Here is a 26,940-nt window from a genome sequence, read left to right as displayed (position 1 = left end):
TTATATACAACGCCTTAAAAATCCAATTCATCTAGTAGCATGTTCTCTCAGGATTCACTCGCCCACCGTCGCTCCCGTAGAGGCATCTCCTCGCCTGCGACTCGACTGCCGTCGCACTCGCGTCGCCAGGCATAGTACTCGCCCAATCGCACCTCGGCGTACGACGCGTAGTCGAAATCGATCTGTGAGATTTGGGCTTGGATGAGTGCCCAGACGCCCCTAGACAGTTAGCAATATATACATATATATATATAAGTATATGTAGATGTAGGTAAAGTACCAGTAAAATCCGGGAATGCCTCGGAACCGATCCACATCGTCAAATAGCCGCCGCACAAGATCCGGCTGCGATGAGCCGTCCGTCCGTCCGTTGTGCTGGCAATAGCTGCGCACGTATTCCGTCAGGAACTCCCGCCGCACCGCCCGCGTCGGCAGCATGTTGTAGTCGCAGTCGTACCCGCCCCATTCGGCGAAGTGGTTCGCAATGTCGAACGCGGCGGGCGACGGCGTCGCATACTCGTAGTCGATAAAGTTGACTTCGACTTTGTTCGTGTCTTTCTCGTTCGCTGTCGACCGGGGGAGGACTATCACGTTGGCGCTGAGGAGGTCGCAATGGGCAAAGACAAGCTGGAAGTTTAGCAAACATAAGAAGAAAAAAAAAAGAGAGAGAGAGAGAGAGACGCACTCCCTGATCACCTAGGCTGGTGCGATCAGCTAATTCGCCGACCACCCGCTCCAGCTCCTTCTGTAGACTGAGGCGTCGGGTCTGTTGCTCCTCGGTGGCTACCGGCAGCGCAAGAATCCATTTCTGCAGCACCGTCCACATGTTCGGCACCGGCTGCTGCGTGCTGATCGGCGTCAGCAGGGTAGCCGGCTTGCCCTGGACATCCGTGTTGAATTCCCGCGCGGAGACGGCATCCTGGGCGTCAGGCGCAGAAGACGCCGCCTGATTGATAGGCAGCACTGCATGCCACTGGCCCAGTCGCTCGGCCACTCCGCGCCAAATGGGCGGGCGCAGCAGGTCCGGCGGCGTGGTCACTTGTCCGCGGATGAATCTATACAGCAGGCCGTTCTGGAAGCGGGCCAGCAACGCGGGCGCGAGGTTTCGACTGGCGAGGAGCGCATGGGTCTTGGTTTCCCCTATCGATCATTCTACTTAGTAAGGAAATTCGAGAACGGAGGGACGCAAAAGCAGAAAAAAAAAGGGTAGTCGCTGTGGGCAGATCGATTCCGGCTTACTTTCTCGGTCTATGAGAATCTCCGTGTGATTACCGTACGCTCGCATGAGCACTGCGTCATTGTCTATTTGTTCCTCGGTCAGGCCAGGCTTGCGATTAATGATTTTGAGCAGCTACACCGCCAGTCAGTCAATACGGGTCTGCTTTTCGGTCCTGGGAGAATTTATTCCGCGTTCAGGGGGGAGGAGGAGGAGGAGGAGGAGAAGGGGGCAGTTGAGAACACACAGTATTGGTGATTCCATCGGTGAAGCGCACAAGCTCGACCTTGTTGTCTGGGCCCTCCCAGTCAGGGTTCAACGTGAGAACCAGTCGCAGGGCAGACGACTGAGAGTCGGAAGGATTATACGACAGAGGGATATAGCGCAAGGGGGGCATCGCACCGCTGTGCGATTGATCCAGCGAGCCCATGATGATTCTCTCTAATAAATTTAAATCAGTTAGACACTCTTCAAGAGGCAAATGTGTAGATAGATTTGGTGAGATAAATTCGCTGTGGCAAAGGGGGGGACCAACCCTTTTTTTGTAAGGGCTGTTAGGCCACACAGACCACAAAAGATTCTTTGCTGGTGGCGTGAATCAGATTGTAGATAAATAGCAGACAGAATGTCAGACAAAGGAACTGAAGAAGAAATCCAAATAGCCAGAGAATCGTCCTGAAGACTGAGACGTGGACCAGCTCCTCCAATCCTCAGGCCCTTCAGGATCGCCCTGGTCTCGTGCCCCTGGACCACTTTCAGGCCAACTTTGTCTGCCCCTCACCGGTTCCGAGCAGACCAAGAATGCTCGCTCAGGCCACAGCCGCGTGGCAGGACTGTATCCGGTGGAATATGTTGAATATCCTACGCGGAGGACTTGGGATATTCTGGCTGATCGTGGGTAGATGCAGAATCAAGGGAGAGAAAACGTATCCCGGCAGTTCCATGCAAGACGGTGTTTTGGTGCCTGAGTTACCTGTGCCTGCACCACGTGCATGTGATTATTGCCTCAGTGCCTTAGACTGCGGTCATGTGGCTGGCTATACCCTAGCTTTGCATGCCCTACCCTAGCCCTATTAGCCCAAATTCAGCTAGTCTTTAGCTAGTTCCAACACTAGTGCTTTTGCTAGTGCGCCCCACTCTGGACTCATACAAAAGCCTCCCGCCTGCAGTTTTCTTTGGACTTTTTTTTCTTTCTTTCTCCATCATCAGTAGAGGTTTACTTTCTATGTAAACAAAACTGGAGCTCAGTCAAAGACTGCTTGCTGAGGGTTATTCGCGGTTTTATATCCCGATGGGTTTCCTTCCGTTCCCGGCTCTGGAGAACAAATGCGTCTCCCTTTTTCCCTTTACATATCATGGCTGGGCTAGGGTTCCTTTTTGGAGCTCCATGCGCTTTAGCTGTGGAGGGGGCGTGATATATCATTTTATTATATGCTAGATTTTATTTGTAGACTGCCAGTGTTTTTTTCATTCTCTCTTGATTATCGCTGGTTGCGTGCGGTCCGATCATGGAGAGTCGTACGGAACTAGCTACATGCTTGGGTACCTTACTACCTACCATGTACTCTGTACGAGGCATCTGATGTATGCAATTCAACCAACCAAAAGCTGTACGGTCCAGTTGACATGGCCAACATATGCATTGTGGATTGCTGGGTGTCATGCCTCACGCCCGCCCTGCATTCCCAATTTGAATCCTCTGCCCAGTCCACTTGTCATCGCTGCGCAGGACCGGCCAGGCGGTACCGTCCGTCTTGGCCAACACCAACTCCAGCTTGGTGCCCATGATGCGGAACTGCGACTTTTCCGGATCGATGGCCGCAAACAAAGTGTATGTGTCCTGGTAGCGCTTGTTGTCGGTTGTGGGCAGGTCCAGCTCGATAGTGGAGGAGGTGAAGTTCACCGTGGCGCGTTCCTTGTCAATCTTCTTCAGGTACAACGAGACCGTGACCGTGTGTACCGTCTGGTAGAAGTCATTCCTAAACAGAATTAGTTAGGCGTACTCGAGTCATGTTTTAAGGGGGGGGGGGTTAATCAAAAGTACTTACCGCACTGTTTTGACCTTCTCCTCGCCAGGAGGCTTGCCCTTGCCCACAAACAGATGTTGCGTCTTTTCCGTGCAGCCTTCAATCTTGAGGAACTGGTCAAACTCTAGCACCCGACGCTTGCAGCACGACCATCCTTTGCTGCCCTCGTGGAAAATCGGATGACCCGGATGGTGTACACACTTCTCCTCCTCGCGGGGTGTGGCGGGGTTGTATGTCGCGTTGCAGCCCCGGCGGCGACATGTTGCGTTGGGGGAGATTTCCAGCGAAGGATCGTCGTCCTCGGTCTCTGGCTCTTCGGGGACAGGCGTCGAGGTCGTCGAGGGAGGAGCCAGCGCAGGCGATGCAGGAGCGCCAGGAGCAAGGGTCACGTCGAGAGCTGGTCGCCCCGGAACAACGTCTGGGATTTCTGGTGCCGGTTTCTTGGGCTCAATGGGGGTGTCGTCGACGGTGGAATGCTTGCCGGTGGTACATGGTGGGATGGCCAGAAACTCGTCAAACGTAAGGACACGCGTTTTGCAGCACTTCCAGCCTGTAATGCGATAAAAAGAAAATCGATCCCAAATCAGCGCTAGCCTTTAGGCTCTATCATAACCCTCAAGGTCCCTCTTACCTTTCTGCCCCTCGTGGAAGACTGGGGGTCCCGGGTGGTAAACGCACGCCTCCTCTGGATCGGTGAACTCCTTGCCACACCCTTTATGAACACACTTGGAAGTCATCGTGGAAATCGAGAGCCCTGTGAAACAGCTTTCAGATCGGCCGGACAGCAATATACTCACAGAGCGTAGGCGAATGTCGAGAAACCTGAGAATCTGCTCGAAGGTGAGAGAGGGCCGGTTGTCATCGCTTCCTAAACAGGGTTAGCGCTGGAAGCTCGAATCTTCCACGAACGCCAAAGCAAGAGGAGGGGCTATTCAGTGTTTACAACTACGGAGTATTCACTGGATTGCCTCTGTTTCTGGCTGCCTTGTCTTTTTCTTCTACGATGATTCCCACCCGAGCTCTCTTCTCTCAGCCCGCTCGTGTAATTCTCTTCACACGCGCTGGTTGTGGGCTGTGCGACACCGCCAAACGGGCAGTCCTCCAGCTGCATCAACGCCGACCGTTTGATTACTCCGAACTGGATATCATGACTCCTGCGAACAAGGCCTGGAAGGATGTCTACGAATTCGATGTCCCCGTTTTACATGTGGAATCTGGAAATGCCGCTTCTGGGGCATTGGAGCCGAAGAAGTTGTTTCATCGATTCACTGAGCAGGAGGTCGAGAGTTTAGTTGACGAAGCAGAAAAGATCTAAACAGTGATTATGGCATCTATTCATTCTGAAAATCATATATACAAGAGAAGAATGATCAGTCTCGCCATGAAATAGACCGCTCAATACGTGGGGACGGCGGCATCCGCCTTGGCCCCCTGGGCGGTCTCCAACGCATTCGAAAGGAATGTCGGAAGAGCAACAACGTCGGCGACGACGGAAATCTGTATATTGACTTAATATGGGAACGCATGCAGGCAGATATAAGGAAGACATACCATGTGGAATCCCTGGTCTTTGTACCTCTTGGCAGCTTCCCCACCCACGCAGTAGATACCGGCCCTCTTGCCGTTGTCCACGGCTGCTTTGCGAATGCGCTCGATCGCAGCATTGAGATCGTCGTGGAAAGCACCCATCACAGGACGGCCGATGTTGTTTCCGAGATCCCATGGTCCGATGAAGAGAACATCGATCCCGGGGACCTTGGCGATCTCCTCAACCTATGTCATTGCGTCAGTTGTCTTATAGCAAAACAATCAAGAGTTTTTTTGTTTGGAAAGACTTTACGTTTTCAAGAGCCTCCTTGGTTTCAATCTGCACAATCGTCAGAAGGGCGTCGTTTGCCTGCTGGAGATACTCGAGCGAAGAGACACCGCCAGTCGAACCCATCGAAAATGGGCTGCCAAACCCTCTGCGGCCCACGGGTGGGAACTTGGCCGATTCGACCAGCCGTCTGGCATCATCTGCGGTGTAGAGCAACGGCACAACAATCCCGTGCGCCCCCGAGTCCAGGGCTCCTGCAATTGTGGTCAGCCTGTTTCCAATATCTCCATCAAGCTCCAAAGGACGCGGCCAGTCTTACTCTTGACCATCCATGCTTCGTTGGCTGCGATCCGCACAATGGGGCTGACTCCTGTCGCCGCAATCGCTGCAACCGCCTCGTGCATCTGCCAGTCTATACGCCTCATTAGCGCGGATTTCTTTAGTGTTCGTTGAAGTAGAGCCTATACCAGCAATGTTCCCATGCTCTGTATCCACGCAAATCCAGTCATAGCCTGACCGAGCCATTATCCGGGCATGGTTGGCCCCCGGCAGCATCTGCCAGGCACCAAAGGACAACCCTCGCTCGGTGTTGAGGGCGTTGCGAATACGGTTGGCAGCTTGCATCGTGGATTGTTGCAACAATACTCAATAACCAGAGGAGAGAGAATCAATGAAGAAGATTAGACCAGACCCAAGTCACAGAATTCGGTCGAAAAATATACCCCTCTCAAAGGCTGAGGAACCAAATCCTCCTCTCCCTCGTCGCCCCGCCCATCTCGTGGCAATGATGACCCGAGGGCCGACCAGTCGGACTTCTTGCGGGGTTCAGGACAAGCAGTGGAGTAGACTGCCTGGATAACTGTTTGATAAGCCATCGGAATCGCTGGGACGTCGCTTTGATAGCCGATAAATACCACACCAGACAATAAGGATGCTGTCCTCCGTTCACATCCTGTAAGGCTCCTGCCACTCGCCGGATGCGAAGGCTGAGGCGGAAGGACAGGTCACGTGACCGGTAGAAACGCGTCCAGGACGCGTTTCGTCATCGTTATCGTGAGCCAAGTTAGCAACACCACTACCGGCATCCACGACGGGGCTGGAATCTGATATTTGCTGTTGGAATTGCTGCTGTATATGCTTTGAAGTCTTCTGGGCGGTCCAAGTTTGTTAAACCACTGCCGGAGAGGCGCTGTCCGCCTCAGTGTGTCGTGTCGGTGAAGCTGCAAATAATGGGTTAAGGAAGGTGAGGGAGATAAGCCTGGAGACATTGCGAATACCATGGCTGATGGACATGAGCTCATGGCAGCAATGGCCTCGCACTCTTGCAATATTTGCCGGTTGCGACATCGCTTTTGTGATCGGTTACAGCCAGGTACGAGACGTGCTTGAGAGAGTTTGGGTATAAGACCCCCCTCGCTGATCACTGGTTAGTTTGCACTACTTGCAAGCAGAAAGGCATCGAAGATGAATGCTCCTACAGGGCTGAGGATATGCCCCCACCAAGGTAGCAATTGCTCGATTGGCACGTTACTCGGGTTCACCAGTCATCTAATACCATGCCAGAGGTTCGAAACTCGGCACATCCGATCGAGCGCTCTCCCTATCCCAGTCATCCGCCTGGGAAAGTCCCCGGCTTCGTCCGAAACGTCCTCTAGCGACGGTTGATCTCACGAATGACCGTCCCAGCTTCAAGGGTCTCTTCCCTAGCCTCAAACGCAAAAGGCATTCCGACATACTGCCGCAGACGGGGAAGAGGAGTGCTAGCCGGTTCCATGCTATAGTGAACGTTGAGATTCCATTGAAAAGCTCACGGAGCAAATCTACACCCAATGACTGTCATGAAGGACATAGCGACTCGAGTGCTGTCGCAAGAACGACAGACGACGGGTCAGCACATTCTATCACCCAGCCCCAAAATACCGAGTCACATCTATCCCGACCAAGCTCGCTTGATGCGTCGTCGAATGAGCTTTCGTATCCATTCCAAAACGCCAGATCAAGAGCGGGAAGCCACCTCTCCCATGTGGCAAGCCTGCAAAGAGCCGTCTCGCAAAGACTGGGCTTTATTAAGGAAGAAGAGCCTCGGCCGGACCACCAGCCAACTCGTGAGCGACCAGGGCTCACGAGTCGGAATTTTTCCACTCATGCTTCAAGCACAGGCCCTACAGAGCTCTCTGCCGCGGCTAATGGCAAGGAATCAATGGATCATCTCATCGCAACGTACCTGACTCGGGAATATGTCAACATGCCGATTTTCCAGCTCTCCGAGTTTCGAACTAGTTGTGAGGATGTCGCGGAAACTGAATCTTTTCGGACTGGATCGACGGCGTTCCATGGAGTCTTAAATTTGGTCATCAGCCTGGCCTGTATGAACACAAACCGCGCAAGCGCAGTCTTAGGGTCCGACTTTTATGCCCGTGGACAAGCGACTGTGAGTTCCGTCAGTAGCCTCGAGGAGCCGCTGGTGCTTATCCAGTCTTTTCTTCTACAAAGCCAATACCTCAATGCAGTGGGGAATCCCAGACTTGCATGGGCGACCGTTGGCGTTGCCATCCGTACGGCCCAGTCATTAGGCCTGAACTTGAAATCAAACGGTCACGACCAGGGGAGTCGACAACGCAGGGAGCTTGCTCGGAGACTCTGGCACAGCGCCGCCATGATGGAGAGCATTCTCGCGCTTCAGGTTGGAATCCCTCCTCAAACACCACACGTCTTTCAGGTACCCCTGCCATCTCATTCCGATTCGGATTACTTAGACGCCGTCCTGCCAGAGACATCGCTGAGCTCTGATGAACCTGCAGAGAGACCTTCCATGGTAGAGTTCCTTGCCGCCTGCGCCCGACTATACAGCCACGTCGGGGACATCATGTCAATTGAGGACGAATTCCGGGTCAGCGATGGCGGCTGCTCGATGAAGAAGCTACTCTCTTCAGACATGAAGCTCTTCCTCAAGGTTGACGCTCTGTCACATGATTGGAAGTCCTCCTTGCCCTCATTCTTGCAGGAACAAGATCCTGGACCGTATGGTCCCATCGCGCTCCGTCAGCGGACCTTACTGCAGGTTCGGTTTTACTACCTCCGAATCCGCCTATACCGGCCGCTGCTGACCCTGGCTCTGGCCATCACGGTCCGATGCAACTGCAGCAGGGCTGGACACCGACCGCACCTGGATCAAGCGGAGTTCGCCTCGCCGGAGCTACCGATGGTGTATGGGATTTCACGCGACGCCTCGATCAAATGCATTTCGGCGGCCGTGAAACTGGTGAATCTTCTACATTGGCACGATTTGCCCCCGCAGGAGGAGGATTCCTCGAACCCCGGGTACTGGGAAAGCGTGAATTACCTGCATGCATGCGGGGTTGTACTGATCGGCGCGCGCATGTCCCCTTTTATCGGACAGGCGCAGGGCAGGGGATGCGTATCGCCCACCGATCTAGAAGCCAGCTGGCACAAGGTGCTCGAGCTACTCGAATACTACGCCGGAGTGTGTAGAGCCAAGGGCGAGCGCCTGCCGAACACTGCGCAGCTGTGTTTGCGAAGTCTGAACATCTTCTCGGATGCGGTCGGACAGGGCCGAGCGGAGGGCATCGGGCTCGGGATCAGGCCCGATCAAGTAGAAGATTGCGATGATGAGTCGGGCCGGTCCTCGGATGTACAGTCTGTCCCGGAGCGGAGCAGGAGACCTAATAGCTGGAGTTGGATGGAGAGTCTTCCCATTGACCTAGTGGATTGATGTACATGTACATACCCTGTATACCATACATAGACCAATAGTTTTAATAAGGTCTACTTCTTTGGACAGTGATAATGTAATGTAAAGTTGATTAAAAGGACACCAGGTCCCGACTATCAGTATTCTAGTCATATACATACATGATTAATCGTGTATAGCGTAGCAAGTATAGCATGGGGGATGAAGCAGCCAGTCCAGAGAGAAAGGCATACCACCAACCAGGCTTAAAACCAGATGATCCCGACAACCAGCCCGACGACAATGGCCAAACAGCTCCCGCGTCGTTGCGGCGCATACCCGGATTCATCGGTGGAGATGGACGTCACGGTCTCCTCTTGGGTTGACTCTTGGGGCTGATGTATTGGCGGGTCTAGTTCAGGCTCTAGTTCTGGTTCAGGGTGATTAAAGGGTGTTTGTTTCGAGAGGGAGGCTGGGTGAGGGTCCCGCGGCGTGAGGCGCGACAGGGCGAGCACGGTGGATTTGAAATATTCGGACAGATAATGAAGTTGGCAGGCCTGCTGCCATGAGTATAGTCGTGGTATCGTAAATTGATTTTTTTGTTGTACTTCTTCTTGTTGTTGATGTTGATGTACTTCTTCTTGTTGATGTTGATGTACTTCTTGTTGTGCCTGTTGTACTTGAATCGACAGATTTGCATGCACCTGCACCTCCGTCGCGACATCCCCAGCCCGCGAAACAAACAGGGTTCGAAACGAGCGGACCCGTTTAATCAACGTCGGGGGTTTCGTGGTAGCGTACGACTTGTACTGTTGCACGTCGGCATTGGCATTCGCATTCGTCCAGTTGTATGTAGTCGTCGCGGTGTGTCTTCTAGGAATAGACGGATCGAGAACTAAACAAAATATTAACAAAATATTAACAAAATATTAATCAAAAATATTAGGTTGAAAAGAAAGAGAAAGAGAGAGAGTACTGTTCATGTCCACATCCCCCGGCTTCCAAAGCAAATACGCATCCCACTGCTGCGACAAGGAGGGCACAAGCCTCAACAGAGAAAATAAGACGAGGACCAGCAGCGGGAGCGCACCGGGCTTGTGCAGTCCCGACCACATCGTTCTGAGGTTTTTTTATCGTTTGTCAGAGGTCGTCCCTGGGAGGCTGGTGAGAGCTGCCTAGCGTTGCGTCGCGGGAGGGAACAAAGCGACGCGAACACAAGACGGGAGCAGCAGGGGTGTATCTGAATCGGTGGAGGGCATGGCAGGGCGAGTAGAAAATAGTTAGACCGCGTGGAGAGGAGCGATAGTCAAGTAATAGACAGGCACGAGGGTTGGCAGGTTAAGTATGAGTAGGAGAAGTGAAGATCAGTTGGCAGAAAGTGGGAATAATCAGGGTCGGTTCAGGGTCAGGGAAAAGGTTAAAAAGTTCAAGCTTTCCCTATTGGAGGCGGCTTTCCCGCCCGACTTTGCCTGGGCAACATGACGTCGTTGAATTAATACTTGAACACAATAATAATAATAATAATAATAATAATAATAATAATAATAATAATAGTACCAGGTAGAAATATGGTGATTTCTATGAAAATACATATTAGACGTAAATACAGCTAAATCATACATCCAACCCAAGTCAACATCTAGGTATCAACAAAACCAAACAGATACATGAACCAGAAACAAGGAAAAAGGAAAAGGAAAGGATAAAAGAAAGTCATTAGATCGGATTCATCATGGTCGGGTCCGGAACTGCCGGCGCCAGATCCCCACTGCCCGCCGTGCTGCCCGTCGGCTTCAGCTCGCGAGTCGGTGTCGTCAGGCGGGTGTCGTGCTTGGTTGAGACGCTGCGGCTATCATCCCCGGCCGTGGTGCTACTGCTGCCACCGCCTGCGCTGCTGGTCTTGCCCCCACGCTTGACCATCTTGCCTAGGATGCCGACGATCTCGGCCGCGTCCTCGAAGCTCTCATCGTCCATGCCTTCCTGCGCGTTGTACACGTCTGCGATCGCCTGCTTGGCCAGGCGCCGGCACGCGTCCGAGTCGTGCAGGCAGTCGTACAGGTACGCCGCGTACTCGAGTTTCACGGACAGCCGGAGCGGGTGCGAGCCGGGTAGCATTTTGTCGGCCAGCACTGCGGCGTGATTGAAACACGCCGTCGCCGTCGGCGTGTAGTCTAGCCCGGGCAGCAGGAATGACGAGGCCGATCTCGGCGGTTGCACGGGACCCAGACCGGGAGGATGATGATGACGAGGTTGAGGGAGAGGGTTTGTCGTAGATAGAAGTGGCGGGGTTATTGAGATCGACTCTGCCCCCAGTTTCAAAGAAGCCATGGAGTCCTTATGGGACAACCGTCGGCCCTCGGAAGTGAAGCTTGCCCCGACAAGACTCGGGGCCGGTAGGCTGAAGATCCCCGGCGGGTGAATCGCCGGCTGGTTGTGGAAGAGGACGAAAATGTGATAGAATGAGGCACGCAGTTTGTACGTCAACACCTTGAGCTCGACGTAGGTCTCTACCATGGGCAGGATGTATTCCTCCAGTAAGAGGAGGCCCTCGCGCGACAACCAGATGATGTGATGGTACAGCTGTAGTGATTTGGTTTCACGCGTCGGATCCAGTTTCCGTAATCGACGGGCACGCAGCAGCTTCCGGGATAGCATGACGGACAGCCCTAGGATCTTGTACAGCATCGCCGACAAGAACGGGTTCTCATGGCTCGTGACGGCGGCAAAGTTGCCCAGAGCCTTCTGGTCCACTGCCGAGGATGCCATCCACACTGAGAGGAAGAAAGCGCAGTCAGCATCATCCATTTTCTTTACAGCGGTTTTGTAAACTCCTCGATCATTCAGAACATTCAATGGCAAGAAACCAACGCTTTTAAAAGCATCCGCTTACCTTAGCGCGCGCGCAAACGGGCTGAATCACTGAATCACCGCGGTCAATCCCTCAAGAAGCCAGTTGAATCAGGCACTGCAGCTTCCCATGCTCAAATTGTAAGCGCCTTAGTCCTGAAGTTTCGGGGGTTCCAAAAGCTTCGATGCCGGCGCTTAGTGACCGGTGAGGGTGGTCGAACCGGTTTCGAATCAAATGGACGTAATTGAAATATACAGGGACAATTATATATATGAAAAAAGGGAAGCAGTCAAATAAAAGAAAACAATAGATTAAGACGGTGCCTCCAAAGAATTCGAGATCGTTTGCTGGTCTTCAACTCGGCAAACTCGGTCGATGATGTTACAGTCGGTTCGGAGATGGCGAGAGCCTCATCGAACAACGCCACTCACTCACCTCACTTTCTCGACTTGATCTTCAGTCAACCGGTCAAAGAACACCGTTTCGTTCAATGGGGTTGAATGTAGCTCGTTTTTTTAGCAGCCGTCAATGGCAGCGGCAGGAGGTGAGGTTTCCACAAAGCAAGGCGCGATCAGGCGAAGAGAAGCTGGCAACGAAGAGGTCAAGGGCAGAGAGCTCGTGGCTGTACACCAGTCGATAGTCTCGATGCATCGTGTGTGCAACAAGTTGGGCGCGGTAAGGCGTTGCGAGTCTGTGCTTTTTTTTTGGCCCTCTCGGCCTACACACACCGTGAGTTAGTGGACTGAGCCGGTGTGAGTAGTGAGCCGAAACAGTTGGCTAGAATTGGAGGTCCATTGAGCTGGCCGAGGGCAATTGTATCGAATAATAAGTAGAAGAATAGCAGACGCGAGTGGTGTAATAATGAAAAGAGAAGAAAAAAGAAACAAGAAACCAGGCGTAATGCAAGGGAAATTAGTATTGCTACGTACTGCACGGTTTCTCCCCTTGGGGTCGCAGCCTAACAACAGGCGCGATAGAGGCAAGCTGAAACCCAGAGACCGAAGACCCGATTGTGGCTGCAGAAAGAAAACGGGCAAAATGAAGAGAAAAAAAAAGAGAATAAAAGAGATAAAATTCCTTCTATTTTTGTCCTGATCTCCGTTGATAACGTAGGTAGTCCTCTGTACTCCGTATACTCCACAACCTGGAGCAACGAAGCAACCAGAGGTCAGAGAGATGACCGACTGCTCTTCTGATCGTGCAGTGTATATATGTAGTATGTAGTATGTACTCCGTGCTGTAGTGTTCAGATCTTGAGATGCCGGGCCACAATTGATGGCAATTATTCGTCCCCAGGATTCAGAGAGAGAGGGGAGGGCCCTCGGAAGGGGAGGTTTGCATGAGTTACGTGGCCGCGGCCCAGTTGACTTGCATTGCCTTGCCGGTGTTTTATTTTATTTTTCTTTTTTTTCCCCCCTCCTCTCCTAGGGAAATAATCCAGTCGGGATAACAGCCTAACAGGTCGGTGACTGGGTGGATCGCCAGCAAGTGAGCAAGCAACCCACCACACGACTCCACGGAGCGAAGGGTTCGCAGGGCTCGGGGGCTCCATGAGGCTTAACAGAAGACAGTTAAGGCAGAAACTAAGGATAGAGGCATTTTTAGCCTGGCGTCTCCTCCGTCGCTGATTTGGTGGACATGGGTTGGATTAACGCGGGACCCAAACGCGAGCTTGACAGCTGGCAATTCCCGCTTTTGCCAGCGTGGCAAGGCATGAACTGGCCCGCTGGGTGACAGCGTGTCGCACAGACAGAGACCATGAGTTGTCTCTCTTGATGTACGGAGTATATTCTGTCGAGACGAGACGTTATGGAATAATAAACAGAGAACTTGAGGCTGGAGCTGAGTCACCCAAGATCAACGGAGCGGGGATTGGATAATGTTTCTCCGGGACGCTAGCCATATCAGGCAGACCCGTGACTGAATCACCTGACTCGACTATTCCACTGCTCAGTACTGTGATAACTATCATCTGCAGTACTACATATATTGTCTCGAGTATGCTGAGATACTCTGTAGAGTCAGCAATATAATACTTACAAGTGCGTACAATAGTCTATACTAGGTTTGACTACACTACTGGGGATTGCCAAGTGTCAGCCCTCACCGCCAGAATGACCTCAAGCGTCTAACTAGTTAGTACATAACTACTATACTCTACATAGTACACAGTACGGAATACTCCGTACTATTTCAGAATAGGTCTAACTTGTAAAAATCATGATATACACATTTCTATCCACAAGGCATGCAGATCCCTAGTCTACCAGGCCGTCCAGATCGTCATCATGCAGGAAGCCGACAAATGCTCGCCGCACAAAGGTATTCCATACCTTGTTCTTATCCTTCTTCTGCGTGGCTGCACGGTCGTCACTGGTCTCGGCGTCCAGGTTCGTCTCGGCAAGACGACTCGCCAGGTGGAAGATACTCCGCACTGTCAGGTCCTTCAGTTTATATAATTTATCGCTCTTGGTATCGTACTCGACCTCGTAGGTGAACACGTCCTCTTTGGAGTTGGTGTCAGCTTCAGCTTCAAATCGAGTGGTTTCTTGCTCGTTGATTCTCGTTAGATTCGCAAAATATTGCGTATAGCCCAGCCACGTCAAGGGCTGGTTGGAGTATGCCGGCCCTGGCGGAGCCGACGACGAGGGCGGCTCCGGCATCTCGAAATCAGGCTTCTTCTTCTTCTTCTTTTTTTTCTTCTTGTTTACCTCCACGTCGTCGGGATTTTCCTCGGAAATGAGGTCTAGAGGTTGTGCTTCTTCCCAAGTTGTTGCGTCCTCCAGGCCACTGATATTATACTCGAACACCCGCAGCGTAGGGAAGTAGTTTGGCACCACGCTGGGCGAGACAAACGAAACGCTGTACCGTTCCGCCCATGGCCCGCCGATCTTCTTGAGAAACTTCTTTTCCTTCTTCTTCTTCTGCTTCTTCTTCTTCTTGGACCCTGCCGTGTCAACCTCGTGGGCCTCGTCTTCATTATCATCATCATCATCACCCGCAGCATCCTCAGCATCCTCAGCATAGAAATGATCGCCCGCCAGACCGTCAGGCGGCGAGGGCATTTTCGACCACTGGTCTCGTAGACTGACCAGATAGTCCGTCCGCTTGTTCACGGAGACGGAGCCTCCTGTTTCGCCGACACTTTCGTCCAGGATCTTCAGCTTGTGTGTGTCCTGGAGCATGAAGTGGTCGACGTTCATATGGCCGTAGAGACTGCCCACGATGACGTCCCGGTACTGGTGCGTCCACAGGGTGTACTTCTGCCAGCAGGTCTCGTCCCAGTTGCGCTTGGCCCCGGACCTCGCGGGGGGTACGTGACCGATCAGGATGGCCTTCATGCCGCGTTCGCGCAGGATCTTGAGCTGCACGCGCAGCCACTCCATGTGTTCGTATCCCGGCTCGGACGAGTCATAACAGCCATCGACCGCATTGTTGGAATCGTAGAGGTACATGGTGTTCAGGCTGATGACCGCCAGGCGGTTGGGGATCACCTCCGAGGTAAACCAGCCGCCCTCGACAAAGGTATGGCGCTGCGCCTCGGGGACAAACTTGTTCCAGATCTCGAGGAAGTGCTTGGTCCACCGGTTGGGCCCGATTTTCATGATGTTGTGCGGCATGATGTCGTTGTTTCCGATGGTCGGCACAATGGGGATCGAAGGGTTCGCGCCGTTGTGGAAGACATCGACAAACTTGTTGGCGACCATCCGGTTGAGTTCGGCCACCTCATCCTCCGTTCTCGGGATCTTCTCGTCGTTGTCGTGGCGGGCGGAATCGCCCGTCCACACGACAAAATCAATCTCATCCTTCAGATGGGTTTCAATCCAGCGAAAGGTCTCGTTGATCAGCGACAGCGGCGAGTCGCAGTCGGTGCCTTCGGATCCATAGTACTTGGCCTGCCCCTCGCCTCGGTGGCAACTCCCCTTCCCGACGGCCGTTCCAGCTTTGTAGTGAGAATCGGGGTGTAGATCTAGAAAGCACGAGAGTTAGTAGTTACTCTAGCAGTTGCTCTAGCAGTTGCTCTAATTTTGCTTCAGCAAACAAGGATAAAGGGGCTCACCTGTTATATGGAGGAAACGGCCTGTTAACCCCCTTGACCCAGACTCCAAGCCACTATTGCCAACCGGACCAGACACGTCGTTGAGCGGCCACTGCTCGGCCAAAGGTACGGCCGAAGTCGCACACGCGAGGCTCAAGACAAACAAGGAGAGCATGGTTTTTTTTTTTCTTCTTTCGCGTCCCACCCCGACCGAGCGGGAGAGATCAGAGCTCTATCACAAGTCGGATCAGACCCATTGACAGAAGAAAATGGATTTTCGTTGTCTCGGAGAGAGAGAGAAGAAGAAAAATAGAAGAAAGGTATACAGAAAAATCAGTTGTACGCAGTAACTTAGTTTAGATAGTCTCTTCGCACCCACGTCACAGACCCCCGATCGCCGGCCAGGCTCCTCCACCCAATCAGGAATGGGGGGCTTCGATCGACACGTCAATTGCTAAAATCAATTCTTGGGTATCCCTTTAGGTGTTTAGGTATGTATGGCTGTTCTCAGGTAAGGTATGGATGGCTTTCTCCCAACAGTAGATTAGTATCTACCTTAGGTTACCGGTAGGTTAGGTAATTAGGTAGGTAGGTACCTAGATACAGGTAGATACTATGCAATACCTCCTGGAGATAGCTGAATATATACAATCTCCTCTATACATACTACCTTCCTCAGGTATTTAACTAATCTTAATCCCCCGGATCAGCAGCGCTAACCTTGTGATTCTGTCCTTGCCGCCAGCGACCACAAAATAACAGCAAGATCACCACGTGGGTCGACGGGCTGTGCTGGTTTGTCGAGATGCTATTCTCCTTTTATCCATAGCCGCGATATCCAGGCTTAGCTAGCAGGTAACTATTAGGTAGGTACCTAAAGGTTAGTAGGTACCTAAGGTAGGTAGGTATCTGTTTAGGTAGATATGTAGTACAGAGTAATGATATTCCACATCACTTTAGGCCATGTACCACAGACTATTACTATTACTACGTACTACATGCTCTATAGTCTGATCAGATGATAGGCTGTCACTTGCATTTATTGTCATTTGATCAGGTTGAGTACCTGCTGAGCATACCTAGGTAGTATGCCATCAAGGTACTTCAAGCCTCCAGGGTAGGTATCTCAGGTAGGTGACTGGTAGGTATATTGCCTACTCCGAACCTGAGGTACCTATGTCTCAGGACACTGCTACTCCTATATATTTTTTCTATTATCAATGCTTTATGCATAAGTAGGGAATTATAAACACAGCTGTTTGATATTATCTTTACTCCACTACCTTATACTAACTATATAGTTGATAGACGCATATAAAACTAGCAGACTCCAGCCACATGATAAAACTGATGATGCGTTCTTTTGATTTAACAACCATGGTTAGTACCACTTGTCGACCATCAGATAACAATTAAAGAATGATTGCAAGCGATAAGCTGGACTGAAGATAGATCGTTGAGCTGAGTCACTCCTGGTGGGCTGTTGGATACACCGAGGCACGTTGAGCCCCGCAGCTTAGAGTGGGCTGGCTCACCAGCTTCAAACCTGATCAACTTCATTTCTCATCAGACCGAGCATTCTAATACTTGCCAAACTCATCGTGCTACCATCATGTCCGGGTTTCCTTCCATCCAGCCTGCTTTCACTGTCCGGGTAAGTAATCAAAGGCCCTCTTCCGATCCTCTACCCCTCCTGGGTCACCGAAGTGTCTAATGATTCCTAGGTCATAATCGACCCTCCACACGCTGTCGGTATGGCTCAGACGACAAATACCATCCATCTCAGTTGTTGCTTGACTTTTGAAACCTTGAATCGCTGATGCTTTGACAGGCAGTGCGTCTCGCACCACTAGCCTACAGGTTGTTGTATGCCATACCTTCCTTCTAAATCGAGAATAGCATCGGGATGCTGACGTGAAAGCCTATGACGGGTGGCACAGTCCAAAGCGCGCCCGGTTTCTCTCCCAGCATCGACGCCCAGTTTGTAGGAACAGGAAACGACTACATCCACGCTGATCCGGATGGAAAGCATCTCCGGCTAAACGCCCACGGCGTTCTCAAGTAGGATCGGATAAATACCTGGTTATCACTGTCTAATACTAATCGCTCTCCTAGGACACACGACGATGCGGTACGAAGCTATACACGGAAAAGGTCTGTATCTAGATAGCTAACCATATACAGCTGATTTATCTCAATTATACCGGTGTCGTGGCTCTCGGACCGGCAGAAGCGGCCGTCTTTGCCGGCACTGCCTCGGACGGTGCCACGCCGTTTGGAAATTCTTGTACGTCGTGACAACAGAATATGATATCCGTTGAGGCCTCGCAGTACTAACACTGAAACAGTTACCCATTTCACATTCGAGGTGAGCTCTAGAATACATGACCAGCTATATCGGTGTAACTGTACTGACGAGATAGACCGGTGACGAACGGTACAAGGAGCTCGAGACCCGAGTGTTTGTCGGCCAGGGCCATTTCATCATTGAAACGGGGAAGCCTACCATTGTCGAGTACACCGTTGGCCAGGTTGTCAAGGGTTAGAAGTCCTAACCTTGCCTAGTATACTACATAGCAGTGAGATATAGATGAGAACATGGAACTCCTGCATCAAGATATATCATTGCCAATCATCCTCATTACTATTATCCCAACAATGGCCTTGTTTCAACCCGATCATCGAGTCCGTCACTGCTCCCAATGTCCCCCTGTCTGAAAGTAACCAGGGCAACAGCCCATACTCTCGTCTTGTCCAGCAAGAAACCAAAATCCCCTCGCTCTTTCAACAGCCTCCATCGCGCCACGAGTCTTTTCCCCGCCCACACAGATAGAACAGCTAACCCCAGACTCGCCAGTATGAAACAAACAGTCCCCAAGACGGTCATCACTGTGATTGTGCTGACATGGCATCCTAGCGGGAGGGCACGCAGCTCCCACCGTTCCTGAGAACCGAGAGGGCAGACCTGCGACGAGCTCAACGGCGCGAAGATGGCAAGACGTGCTCGGTTCGGCACACAGGTTGATGACTAGAAGATTAGCAGATCTGCAGTAGTACTGTACAAAAATACCTAGCACCAAGATACTCACAAAAGGACACCAGCTGCAGGCAAAATCGCCAGCCAGACAACTCCCACAGGACTGTCGACTCCAGCATACCGAAAAGAGCGGGTCATCGCTCCCCGCCATAGACTAGGCTGCACCACGCAGTCGGCGTATCACAGGTAGCAGTCAAATGATCTGCATGAATCAAGATCATACCTTTTAGCCACTGCTAATACCCAAGCTTGTATCTTACTTAGGTACCTATCTATTGTAGATAGTGAACTTCCCCACTGGATGCCTAGCAGGAACACCGCTAATCCACTTCGGGACAGCTGCCTGGAGGAAAGGCGGTGACAAACTGCCGCCTGCCTCTTTTTCCAGCAGGCACAAGCGAGTTTGGGGAATACGAGATGAGCCTCAGGGGGGGGAAAGGAAAGGATTTAAGATCCTTGGATTGCTCTGTCGGAGCTTGCTGGATTTCTATCTTCTGGTAAAACTCTTGTTTTGATGCTTTGATTCTTGATCAATTGTGTTGAAACCTTTGTTTACTTTACGATCGTGTCTACGTCATACCTAGTACTTAGTACTAACTAGTTACTGACTACTACTATGGCTACAGAGTTCAGTCTCCCTCGAGTGCCTGCGAAACACTCTGATTTTGTGGAATACGTGCAGTCACATCCGGAGCAGTCGGTGGCGGATCTGGTCAGACCGTACAATGCCTTCGATGCGACGGTGCGGAGGATTTTCGCCCAGCAGCCCTCCCATCCTGCGGTGGCGGACAACCTGCTGAACATCGTCCCGTTGTACGACGCCAATGGTGCGGCTGACGTGCGTGTCCGGGCTCGCAATCTCGCAGCTGAGCCGGAGGAGGTCAGGGCAAAGTACCTGATGCCCCTGTCGGATGAGGCTCGCAGGCCCGATGGCTCCCCCGCGGTGGTCTCCAGCTTCAAGGAGTTCCAGACGAACTTCAATCTCTTCTCTGAAAGCTCTCTGAGCGACCTGGACTGGAGTAACGTCGTGGCGGCCGGCAGTGCCGTCACCACCTCGCTGCTCCCCGTGCCAGAGGAGTACCGTGACACGAAGCGCAGTCTGCGCCAATTCTACCACACAAAGTTCGCTCCTGCGTCGGATGTCGATCTATTCCTCTACGGGCTGACCGAGGAGCAAGCCGTCGAGAAGATCAAACAGATTGAGCGCTGCATCAAGGACTCCATCCTGTACGAGACGACCACAATCCGCACCAAGAACGCCATCACGATTGCGTCTCAGTATCCGACGCGGCATGTGCAGATCGTTCTGCGGATCTACAAGTCAGTCGCGGAGATCCTGACCGGCTTCGATGTCGACTGTGCTTGTGCGGCATACGACGGTCATCAGGTATTCCTGGCCCCGCGTGCCCTTGGTGCCTGCATCACCCAGGCCAACCATGTGGACCTGACTAGACGGTCACCGTCGTACGAAAACCGTCTCTCCAAGTACTCGCACAGAGGGTTCGAAGTGTTCTGGCCCGAGTTGGACCGCTCGCGCATTGACCCGGTAAACAGCCTTGAATATGCTGAATTGGTCTAATGTCAGACTGACGGGTGTGTTAATAGACCATCTTTGAGCGGAGCTTCACTAGGACAGTTGGCCTTGCCCGTCTGCTGGTCCTTGAGAAACTTCCTAAATCCTCTGATCGAGACGCCTATTTGGATCAGAGGCGAAAAGAGCGTGGCCGGCCTCCTGTCAACCGTTATGCGAGAGATGCAAATAAGCTGTGGGGAAACATCAAGAATGACTGGGACGACGAGGTCCCAGAATGGGCAGAGGAAGAGGAGGTCTCCGACTACCATACCTTTGTAAGCAATTTCCTCTGGAAAGAAGAAAGCAATTGTTACACGGTCTTATTTCATCTCTTACCTAACCATTTTCTTTACTTTAGACTATCCCATACGGCGAAAGGTTCCATGCTAAAAGGATCGAGAAATTGCTGTATACCAAGGATCTACTCCTCAATGCCGAGTGGAACAAGCCTAAAGATAGAGAGGTCAATTTGCATCGTCACCCTGCATTCTTTGGCAATATGGAGGATGTCATCCATGATTGCTGCGGCTATTGTCCCAGCCCGACCACCCCAGAAGAGGAGAAAGTGGCCGAGGAAGAAGCAAAACTGTATATTTCCGGGGAAATGACGTTTCTGCAAGATAACCCTGGGCGGCAGGAGATTGGTAGCTTCAATCCAATAACGGAGACCGACTGGACTGGTAAGTCTTTTTTGTCTTTCCCCTGAACCTCCTAAATGTCGTCTGCTTTTGTTTTGTATCCTAACAGCATGGAAGAAATGGCATATGTCGGAAACACTGCTGGCCTTTGCCAGGCTATCGTGGATCAGGATCTTGACGCAGTGAAGGAGTGGCTTGCCCAAGATGGTTCTGATCCCAATCGTCGTGACTACACTGGTCGAGCCCCATTGCATTTGGCTGCCATGACTTCAACCCCGGACATCGTCCAGTGCCTGGTGGATCACGGCGCTCGGCTCATTGCTCGTGTGGCTGATGGCCGCACCGCTTTGCACCTGGCTGCAGCCCGAGGGGATGTTCAGATCATCAGGGTTCTACTCACCAAAAGTGCACAGAATGAGGAGGAGGAAGACCGCAAAGAGCAGGCTCGCAAGGAAGCAAAAGCAGGCCAAGAAGCCGAGGGCCGTCGGGATAACGATGATGATGACGACGACAACGACGACGACGATGATATTGAGATGGTCAGCAATCCTTCGGATGTTTCTGACTCAGATGGCCGTTCGGACGCTACTGGGTCATTTGTGCATGTGAAGGAGGGTGACAAGGGTACCCGGGAGGACACTATCCCCGACGATGCGAACGACCAGGAGCCGGACATCTATGATATCAACGTCTTGGCTTGGGACAGCCATGCCTCCCCACTTCATCTGGCGATTGTGAACGGTCATGTCGAAGCTGTTGAAGAATTGGTTTCTTCTTTTGGTGCCGATGTGCTTCTCCCTGTCAAGCTCTTGAACGAGTACAACAATTCTCCGAAAGCCGCCATCCTCACCTTGGTTCTAGCACAGAATTTGCCCCTGGAGAAGGCAAAGGTGATGACGACGAAGCTTCTACAGCTTGGCGCTTCCGCCGCACAAGCAGACATGCACGAGAAGACCGCGCTGCATGAGTTGGCCACAATTGGTTATTCAGACCTTATCGATGTCTACCTTGACCACGACCGGCCTGCAGTCGAGAGAGCAGCCAACCATCTCTCTGCTTCTGGCTATTATTCCAACCCGGTGATCAATTCTGCCTTGCTAACCGCTATCAAGTCGGAGAACACGATTGGCGCAATCAAACTACTCGAAGCGAACGCGAAGCCAGATATCCCTTTCGAAGACTATGCTGAAGCCGCCAAGAACATCATCAATGTATACGGCGACTCACTCGTGCAGCAAAAAGAGGTCTTCCATGACCAAATTATCCAGCCTATCGTTCTCGCTGTGCGATCGGAACAGCCGCTGGTGGCTTTGGAATTGCTTGCTCATGGTGCAGATCCAAACACTCTGGACCCGAAGGGAGCTAAGATCCGGCTTTCTGGGACCTCGCCCTTGTTAGTTGAGGGAACTATTTTAGATTGTGTTCGAGCAAAGATTGAAGATCTTCGTGAGTATCAAGGTGAAGCCGTTCAATCGACCCCTCCACAGCCTCTGGAAGATGACAGTGTGTATCTGGAGGGGCTGAAGGATGATACATACCAGATGTGGACAGCCAAGGCGGCTCTGGAGAAGGAAAAAATGGAGTACGAAACGGAAAAAAAGCGGTATGCCGACAATTTGGAGCGAACCAAGACTGCCAAAGGTTTAGACGAGAAGAAAGCTGCAGTCCAAGCCCTTATCTGTGACTTTGAGAAGCTTGAAACCGAGCTGCTCGCCCGAGGAGCGAAGACAATCAAAGAGCTCCGACCTGATATGCCGGATCGCCCCGTATATGAGGACATTCCTTACAATACCGAGACTCAGTCCCCAAGGTTCAAGATCAATTTTACCTTTAGAGGGCCGGCCGTGACTGAGGCTCAGACAGCAGCTTATATTAAACTGTACGTCCCCTCGCCTCCCCCTCGCTTCTGATAACTGACCTTGTCGCAGATTTGAAGCTGCCTGGTGTGGAGATCTTGACACTATCAAGACACTCACTTTGGGGCCAAACGTGCACCACACGAAGGATAAGAGGCAGCTGCTTGAAATTGGTATTACTGACAGCCGCTACTTTTCGCCCTTCAGCATCGCCGTCGTACGAGGGCACCTCGACGTGGCGAAGGCCATCCTTGTCATCGCAAACGCGCAGTATAAGCCGCCGGAGAATAAAAAGATCTCGAAATATGACGCATACGTCTCGGACTATGAAGACGAAAGTGAAGACGATGAGCTTAATATCAATCAGCAAACGATCAGTGACAAGTTCACCATCGACAATATTGGTGAAATCAAGGCCCACGTCGAGAGCAATATCTCACCGCTGGCTGTGCTTGCCGAGTCGTGCCAGTCTTATGTCTTGTTTGACAAGGAAACACTGGCCGATCAACAGCCTACAGGCGTGTTTCTATATGCGATTTGGAAGGATGATGTCAATCTGTTGACTTTCCTCCTGGGACTCTATCGTGAGCTGTTTGATAAGGCATCCGAGGCGGACCGAGAAAGCGACCGTTTCAACGACACTTCGGGCGTTGCCTTCTGCTCGGCTGTCAGGCTGGGCCGTCTCCGATGCCTGGAGGAGCTCATCAAATCTACAGGAGCTGGTCTTCCCTTGGATCAGCTCGCGGAGAAGAGCGGCGTCGAGGCCCAAGAGAAACCAGTTTACTACCAGGGTCTTTCGATCCATGGCAAGAAACGCGAAGACTGGGCGGCCACCAATCGTGGGATGTCTTTCTTGAAACCTCGAGATATGCACCCCCCGCTTTTGTTGGCTGCATTCGAGGGCAGTCTCGAAGCGGTGGAATGTTTCCTAGGCACAGCGCCCAGTCGTTACTACATCGAGTTCACGAAAAAGCACAAACACGACAAGCGATTGAAGAGGCTTGCGCAAAGTGAGCAGGGTATTGAGAAAACAATCGAGAACTGGCTTAGTCTTCGACGTAAGTTTTCTTCTTCTTCTTCTTCTTTCTTTATTAAAAGTGATAATTGCTTATTCTCTTAGATGAGCTTGTCCTCCACTGTGCTGTTATGGCCAAAACAACCGAAGAAACGGAACGACTGGTCGAGTACCTGGTCAAGAGCGCCCCCTACTGCCTGGAAGTGAAGTCGGCAGACGGCTATACGCCCCTGGCAATTGCATTCTCTTTGCATCGGTTGAAATTCGCCAAGATATTGGTTGCAGCCGGTGCCAACCAGACAGCCCGAGACAAACTCGGGAACAATATCCTGCACCTGCTTCTCGGTGGGTTCGTCGATCCGGACGAGGATGACCTGGATACGCTTCGCAGCATGCTTGACCTGATCGACCCGTTACTGGTGTCCTCGTTGCTCACCGAGCGCTCCTACTCTGTCGAACCCGGCTCTCTGACTCCTCTGGCCCAGTGGATGGCTCGTTCACTGTGGGGGTCTGGCATTTCGGACGAGACGGAAAACAAGATTGCCGTCCTGCAGGCTGTGCTCGATTTTGCCGAGCCAACGGGACAGAAACACCTGGAGCTTCTTGATGGAGCGGGCAACACCGTGCTCCACGATGCAGCCCGGTGCCAACTGTCCAAAGCCCTGCCGCTGATGCTTGAGCGTCGTCCGGATCTTCTCCTCCGTGAAAATGCCACGGGTAGTACCCCTGCAGACCTTGCAGATGATGCCTGGGTCGGCGACACCATCTCGACCCCGGCGGCGACATCATGGCCCAACACCATGTTGAATTATTCGGGAGTGGCGAAGCGCACCCCAGAGTCATTCGTCGAGCCGCCGCGCAAGGAAGGTCATCGACCGTGGTCGAAGAAAAGGAAAATCCACGAGATCTGTCATGGCCAGGTCCAAGGAGATGAGTCGAAGAAGAGGCGGCTGGTCACCCTGTTCGAGGCCAACGAGGTGGCAAAGAGGCTGGCTGCCAAACAGACAAACAACGATCGATCGTCCAGGCGGTCGGTAGGAGGGGGTTCTAACGAGGATGACGAGGGAGATGAAGTGAGCGTATGGATCCACCAAGCGAGATAAAAAACATTGGATAGTGGATAGCATAGAGCATAAGAGTAACAGAGCCAGGATGAATATTATAAGATAGGGTAGTTTTACAGTACTCCATAACTCAGACGAATGTCCCTCATTGTACATATCATATCACTAACTACCATATTTCAAACCGTACGCCAATTCGCTATAGGAGATGCACCAGTTCTCCATTGACATGAAATATTTTTTTTTTTTGGAGTAAAAAAGTAGAAGTATTTTAAATCAGACAACACGCTTGACCTACCACCGGTCAGTACGTAGAAGCTAGATAGATATATACATATAGGAAACAAAGTGGTTCAAACCTCGAAGAACCGTTTCAGCCACCAGACCTGGAAGATGCCCTCGCCGATGAGGACGGCCAGCTGGAAGATACTCCACCATTTGACGCGGGCGTTGGTGCTTTCGGCGGTGTTGCGGTGTGTGCGTTCGCGGACGACGATGTACGACTGTTCGTCTTTGACTTGGGCGAGGGCTTCGGAGAGACGGCGGACTAGAGAAAAACATATCAGCAAAGATTAATTGAATAGTAAATGCTTTTTCTTTAAAGCTTCGGATATGTACCCTCCGCATCCAGCGGATCCTGCGCCCATTCCGACTCAGGGATATAGACGATGCCGTGGACGTTGAAGGAGACCTCCTTGGAGTTGGAGGTCCAGCCTTCGTTGCTGAAGCAGTAGACGTATTTGCCGTCCGAGTGTGCGGTGAAGGAGTAATCTTCCGATGAGATGGCTTGTTTGTAGTATTGGCGGTTTCTATTGGGATCCTCGACCTTGTACACTTTAGCAGGGATGTACTTTGAGAGAGAGAGAGAGAGAGAGAGAGAGAGGAAGAATACCCAAAAGTCGATTTCGAGGTTGCCGCTTCCTCCAAACTCGCGATCGCCCACCTGGAAGCTGACGGTCATCTTGTCGTCCTTGTGCAGCGATTCGTGGAAGCATTCGCGCGAGTGTGCCTTGAGCTGGATGGTGTGGGCGGCGGCGGCGGAGACCCAGCCCAGCGCGGTGACCAGGAGGGCGGTTGTTGAAAAGCGCATTGTAAGAGAATCACGGATTGGTTTTTTTTTTTCTTTTCTTTTCTTCTTTCACTCGTAAGTCGTGGTGCGGCGTGGGCTGCGTGGGATTCGGTGCGGTGGTCGAGAAGTTGGCGACGTGAACGTTGACATTGGCAAAGGTGTCGAGTTGACGCTCGGACCATCAACAATATGTCTCGGGGTCGACAGTACATAATAGAAGACACTGTATACTACAGATTACTATATATTTAATTGTAGACGAATCTAATCAATAGAGTAGAAGTAGGTCTTTATTGTAGTAGATCATACTAATTACCTAGTATAACTGGATTTTAATTCAAACTCGACAGATGGTCGATTCGGTAATTTATAGACTGTTGGATGTTGCGTTGTTCAGGCAGAAATGCACTGTTGGTCCCATAGAATGGCTGATACCTTTGAGTAGAGGATCTTCCTAGTACTGATTCATCTTAATTTCGTATGGAAACAGTCTATTCTTGAATGTCTTCACTAGAGTATAAAATAGTCATAAGATAGTACTACTAGTACAACTATAGTTATAGTAACTACTGCTCTACAAGGTATGTGTTAATATGACAGTACATGATACTATAATACCATACCGTAACTGTATTGTAAATACCCAAATACCCCCGTACCCGACCCGTGGTTCTGTCTTTACCCCTGAATCTATCCAAATGCGCGTGTTTACTTCTATGGAGTCTTCTACTCTATACAGAATACTACAGATTCCTATGTGAATATCCCCCAGCCAGTCAACAATGTATACAGAATAGAGTACTCCGTCCCTAAAATCTCCCGTAAATGCTCCAGAAGTAACGCCCTGCAGACTCGCCCCAACGGCCTGCTGGGGTCTCTCCGCCTATGGGGAGGAGCGAGCGTGGCTGCTAATCCAATCCGTGACGTGCCAAAAAATTGTCGGCGCTGCAACTCTCCTTAGCCTCGATCGTCTCCTTTGCCCATCCTCATCTCTCTCCCTCCTCCCTCTCTCTCTCTCTCTCTCTCTCTCTCTCTCTCTCTCTCTCTCTCT

The 26,940-nt window shown here is 51.6% G+C and overlaps 12 protein-coding genes across 12 annotated transcripts; 4 read left to right on the top strand and 8 right to left on the bottom strand.

Moving 5' to 3' along the window:
* Positions 1-7: 7 nt before the first annotated feature.
* ASPZODRAFT_163838 (hypothetical protein) lies at positions 8-2,144 on the bottom strand. Its single transcript, XM_022726649.1, has 6 exons — positions 1,752-2,144; positions 1,464-1,657; positions 1,240-1,351; positions 686-1,140; positions 281-627; positions 8-219 (listed from the first exon to the last, which is right to left on the bottom strand). The coding sequence occupies exons 2-6, from the start codon at positions 1,644-1,646 to the stop codon at positions 48-50; spliced, it is 1,269 nt and encodes a 422-aa protein (XP_022584281.1). The 5' UTR covers positions 1,647-1,657; positions 1,752-2,144; the 3' UTR covers positions 8-47.
* A 281-nt stretch (positions 2,145-2,425) lies between these two features.
* Positions 2,426-3,997, bottom strand: ASPZODRAFT_128299 (hypothetical protein). Its single transcript, XM_022721985.1, has 3 exons — positions 3,875-3,997; positions 3,265-3,793; positions 2,426-3,195 (listed from the first exon to the last, which is right to left on the bottom strand). The coding sequence occupies exons 1-3, from the start codon at positions 3,978-3,980 to the stop codon at positions 2,883-2,885; spliced, it is 948 nt and encodes a 315-aa protein (XP_022584280.1). The 5' UTR covers positions 3,981-3,997; the 3' UTR covers positions 2,426-2,882.
* ASPZODRAFT_128298 (hypothetical protein) lies at positions 3,911-4,839 on the top strand. The gene is made up of 2 exons (XM_022721984.1): positions 3,911-4,740; positions 4,795-4,839. Exon 1 carries the CDS (start codon positions 4,247-4,249, stop codon positions 4,556-4,558), a length of 312 nt encoding a protein of 103 aa, XP_022584279.1. The 5' UTR covers positions 3,911-4,246; the 3' UTR covers positions 4,559-4,740; positions 4,795-4,839.
* On the bottom strand, positions 4,639-5,683 carry ASPZODRAFT_12884 (hypothetical protein; the record flags this gene model as incomplete). The annotated part of the gene is made up of 5 exons (XM_022722125.1): positions 4,639-4,740; positions 4,795-5,016; positions 5,084-5,313; positions 5,379-5,471; positions 5,527-5,683. 5 exons carry the CDS (start codon positions 5,681-5,683, stop codon positions 4,639-4,641), a joined length of 804 nt encoding a protein of 267 aa, XP_022584278.1.
* Positions 5,684-7,067: 1,384 nt separating this feature from the next.
* Positions 7,068-8,792, top strand: ASPZODRAFT_58554 (hypothetical protein; the record flags this gene model as incomplete). The annotated part of the gene is made up of 1 exon (XM_022728776.1): positions 7,068-8,792. A coding segment is annotated over one exon (1,725 nt), but the record flags the coding sequence as incomplete, so codon positions are not given.
* Positions 8,793-8,904: 112 nt separating this feature from the next.
* Positions 8,905-10,140, bottom strand: ASPZODRAFT_1026323 (hypothetical protein). The gene is made up of 3 exons (XM_022720810.1): positions 10,037-10,140; positions 9,727-9,990; positions 8,905-9,645 (listed from the first exon to the last, which is right to left on the bottom strand). Exons 2-3 carry the CDS (start codon positions 9,863-9,865, stop codon positions 9,017-9,019), a joined length of 768 nt encoding a protein of 255 aa, XP_022584276.1. The 5' UTR covers positions 9,866-9,990; positions 10,037-10,140; the 3' UTR covers positions 8,905-9,016.
* Positions 10,141-10,304: 164 nt separating this feature from the next.
* On the bottom strand, positions 10,305-11,839 carry ASPZODRAFT_1025223 (hypothetical protein). Its single transcript, XM_022720807.1, has 3 exons — positions 11,641-11,839; positions 11,120-11,521; positions 10,305-11,062 (listed from the first exon to the last, which is right to left on the bottom strand). Exons 2-3 carry the CDS (start codon positions 11,514-11,516, stop codon positions 10,467-10,469), a joined length of 993 nt encoding a protein of 330 aa, XP_022584275.1. The 5' UTR covers positions 11,517-11,521; positions 11,641-11,839; the 3' UTR covers positions 10,305-10,466.
* A 1,870-nt stretch (positions 11,840-13,709) lies between these two features.
* ASPZODRAFT_89234 (hypothetical protein) lies at positions 13,710-16,219 on the bottom strand. The gene is made up of 2 exons (XM_022730351.1): positions 15,659-16,219; positions 13,710-15,568 (listed from the first exon to the last, which is right to left on the bottom strand). The coding sequence occupies exons 1-2, from the start codon at positions 15,810-15,812 to the stop codon at positions 13,857-13,859; spliced, it is 1,866 nt and encodes a 621-aa protein (XP_022584274.1). The 5' UTR covers positions 15,813-16,219; the 3' UTR covers positions 13,710-13,856.
* A 1,030-nt stretch (positions 16,220-17,249) lies between these two features.
* Positions 17,250-18,183, top strand: ASPZODRAFT_58823 (hypothetical protein; the record flags this gene model as incomplete). The annotated part of the gene is made up of 7 exons (XM_022728803.1): positions 17,250-17,291; positions 17,362-17,389; positions 17,469-17,503; positions 17,559-17,690; positions 17,804-17,924; positions 17,986-18,005; positions 18,061-18,183. The coding sequence occupies 7 exons, from the start codon at positions 17,250-17,252 to the stop codon at positions 18,181-18,183; spliced, it is 501 nt and encodes a 166-aa protein (XP_022584273.1).
* A 275-nt stretch (positions 18,184-18,458) lies between these two features.
* Positions 18,459-18,810, bottom strand: ASPZODRAFT_47209 (hypothetical protein; the record flags this gene model as incomplete). Its single annotated transcript, XM_022728390.1, has 2 exons — positions 18,459-18,665; positions 18,727-18,810. Coding segments are annotated over 2 exons (291 nt in total), but the record flags the coding sequence as incomplete, so codon positions are not given.
* Positions 18,811-21,250: 2,440 nt separating this feature from the next.
* Positions 21,251-25,036, top strand: ASPZODRAFT_1024550 (hypothetical protein). Its single transcript, XM_022720805.1, has 4 exons — positions 21,251-21,280; positions 21,342-22,764; positions 22,814-23,799; positions 23,862-25,036. The coding sequence occupies exons 2-4, from the start codon at positions 21,422-21,424 to the stop codon at positions 24,857-24,859; spliced, it is 3,327 nt and encodes a 1,108-aa protein (XP_022584271.1). The 5' UTR covers positions 21,251-21,280; positions 21,342-21,421; the 3' UTR covers positions 24,860-25,036.
* Positions 25,005-26,025, bottom strand: ASPZODRAFT_128284 (hypothetical protein). The gene is made up of 3 exons (XM_022721983.1): positions 25,713-26,025; positions 25,439-25,646; positions 25,005-25,367 (listed from the first exon to the last, which is right to left on the bottom strand). The coding sequence occupies exons 1-3, from the start codon at positions 25,908-25,910 to the stop codon at positions 25,174-25,176; spliced, it is 600 nt and encodes a 199-aa protein (XP_022584270.1). The 5' UTR covers positions 25,911-26,025; the 3' UTR covers positions 25,005-25,173.
* Positions 26,026-26,940: the final 915 nt, after the last annotated feature.

This window comes from Penicilliopsis zonata (genome assembly GCF_001890105.1).
Source record: "Penicilliopsis zonata CBS 506.65 unplaced genomic scaffold ASPZOscaffold_2, whole genome shotgun sequence".
Lineage (NCBI taxonomy): Eukaryota > Fungi > Ascomycota > Eurotiomycetes > Eurotiales > Aspergillaceae > Penicilliopsis > Penicilliopsis zonata.
Note: the sequence above shows the minus strand (reverse complement) of the source record. Positions and strands in the feature narration are given on the sequence as shown.

Bases quoted from the DNA above. Each gene is read 5' to 3' on its own strand.
- ASPZODRAFT_128299 (XM_022721985.1), bottom strand. From the start codon at position 3,980: ATGACTTCCAAGTGTGTTCATAAAGGGTGTGGCAAGGAGTTCACCGAT. The intron at 3,794-3,874 runs GTAAGAGGGACC...ATCGCATTACAG, and splicing joins CTTCCACGAGGGGCAGAAAG to GCTGGAAGTGCTGCAAAACG. The intron at 3,196-3,264 runs GTAAGTACTTTT...AATTCTGTTTAG, and splicing joins GAGAAGGTCAAAACAGTGCG to GAATGACTTCTACCAGACGG.
- ASPZODRAFT_128284 (XM_022721983.1), bottom strand. From the start codon at position 25,910: ATGCGCTTTTCAACAACCGCCCTCCTGGTCACCGCGCTGGGCTGGGTC. The intron at 25,647-25,712 runs GTATTCTTCCTC...AAAGTGTACAAG, and splicing joins ACCTCGAAATCGACTTTTGG to GTCGAGGATCCCAATAGAAA. The intron at 25,368-25,438 runs GTACATATCCGA...GTTTTTCTCTAG, and splicing joins GGATCCGCTGGATGCGGAGG to TCCGCCGTCTCTCCGAAGCC.
- ASPZODRAFT_1024550 (XM_022720805.1), top strand. From the start codon at position 21,422: ATGGTCAGCAATCCTTCGGATGTTTCTGACTCAGATGGCCGTTCGGAC. The intron at 22,765-22,813 runs GTACGTCCCCTC...ACCTTGTCGCAG, and splicing joins ACAGCAGCTTATATTAAACT to ATTTGAAGCTGCCTGGTGTG. The intron at 23,800-23,861 runs GTAAGTTTTCTT...TTATTCTCTTAG, and splicing joins GAACTGGCTTAGTCTTCGAC to ATGAGCTTGTCCTCCACTGT.
- ASPZODRAFT_1026323 (XM_022720810.1), bottom strand. From the start codon at position 9,865: ATGTGGTCGGGACTGCACAAGCCCGGTGCGCTCCCGCTGCTGGTCCTC. The intron at 9,646-9,726 runs GTACTCTCTCTC...TATTTTGTTTAG, and splicing joins GGGGGATGTGGACATGAACA to TTCTCGATCCGTCTATTCCT.
- ASPZODRAFT_128298 (XM_022721984.1), top strand. From the start codon at position 4,247: ATGATTCCCACCCGAGCTCTCTTCTCTCAGCCCGCTCGTGTAATTCTC.
- ASPZODRAFT_89234 (XM_022730351.1), bottom strand. From the start codon at position 15,812: ATGCTCTCCTTGTTTGTCTTGAGCCTCGCGTGTGCGACTTCGGCCGTA. The intron at 15,569-15,658 runs GTGAGCCCCTTT...CGTGCTTTCTAG, and splicing joins CCGTTTCCTCCATATAACAG to ATCTACACCCCGATTCTCAC.
- ASPZODRAFT_1025223 (XM_022720807.1), bottom strand. From the start codon at position 11,516: ATGGCATCCTCGGCAGTGGACCAGAAGGCTCTGGGCAACTTTGCCGCC. The intron at 11,063-11,119 runs GCTTCACTTCCG...CTTCTTTGAAAC, and splicing joins CCCGAGTCTTGTCGGGGCAA to TGGGGGCAGAGTCGATCTCA.
- ASPZODRAFT_163838 (XM_022726649.1), bottom strand. From the start codon at position 1,646: ATGGGCTCGCTGGATCAATCGCACAGCGGTGCGATGCCCCCCTTGCGC. The intron at 628-685 runs GTGCGTCTCTCT...CTAAACTTCCAG, and splicing joins CCAGCCTAGGTGATCAGGGA to CTTGTCTTTGCCCATTGCGA. The intron at 220-280 runs GTACTTTACCTA...CTAACTGTCTAG, and splicing joins GGCATTCCCGGATTTTACTG to GGGCGTCTGGGCACTCATCC.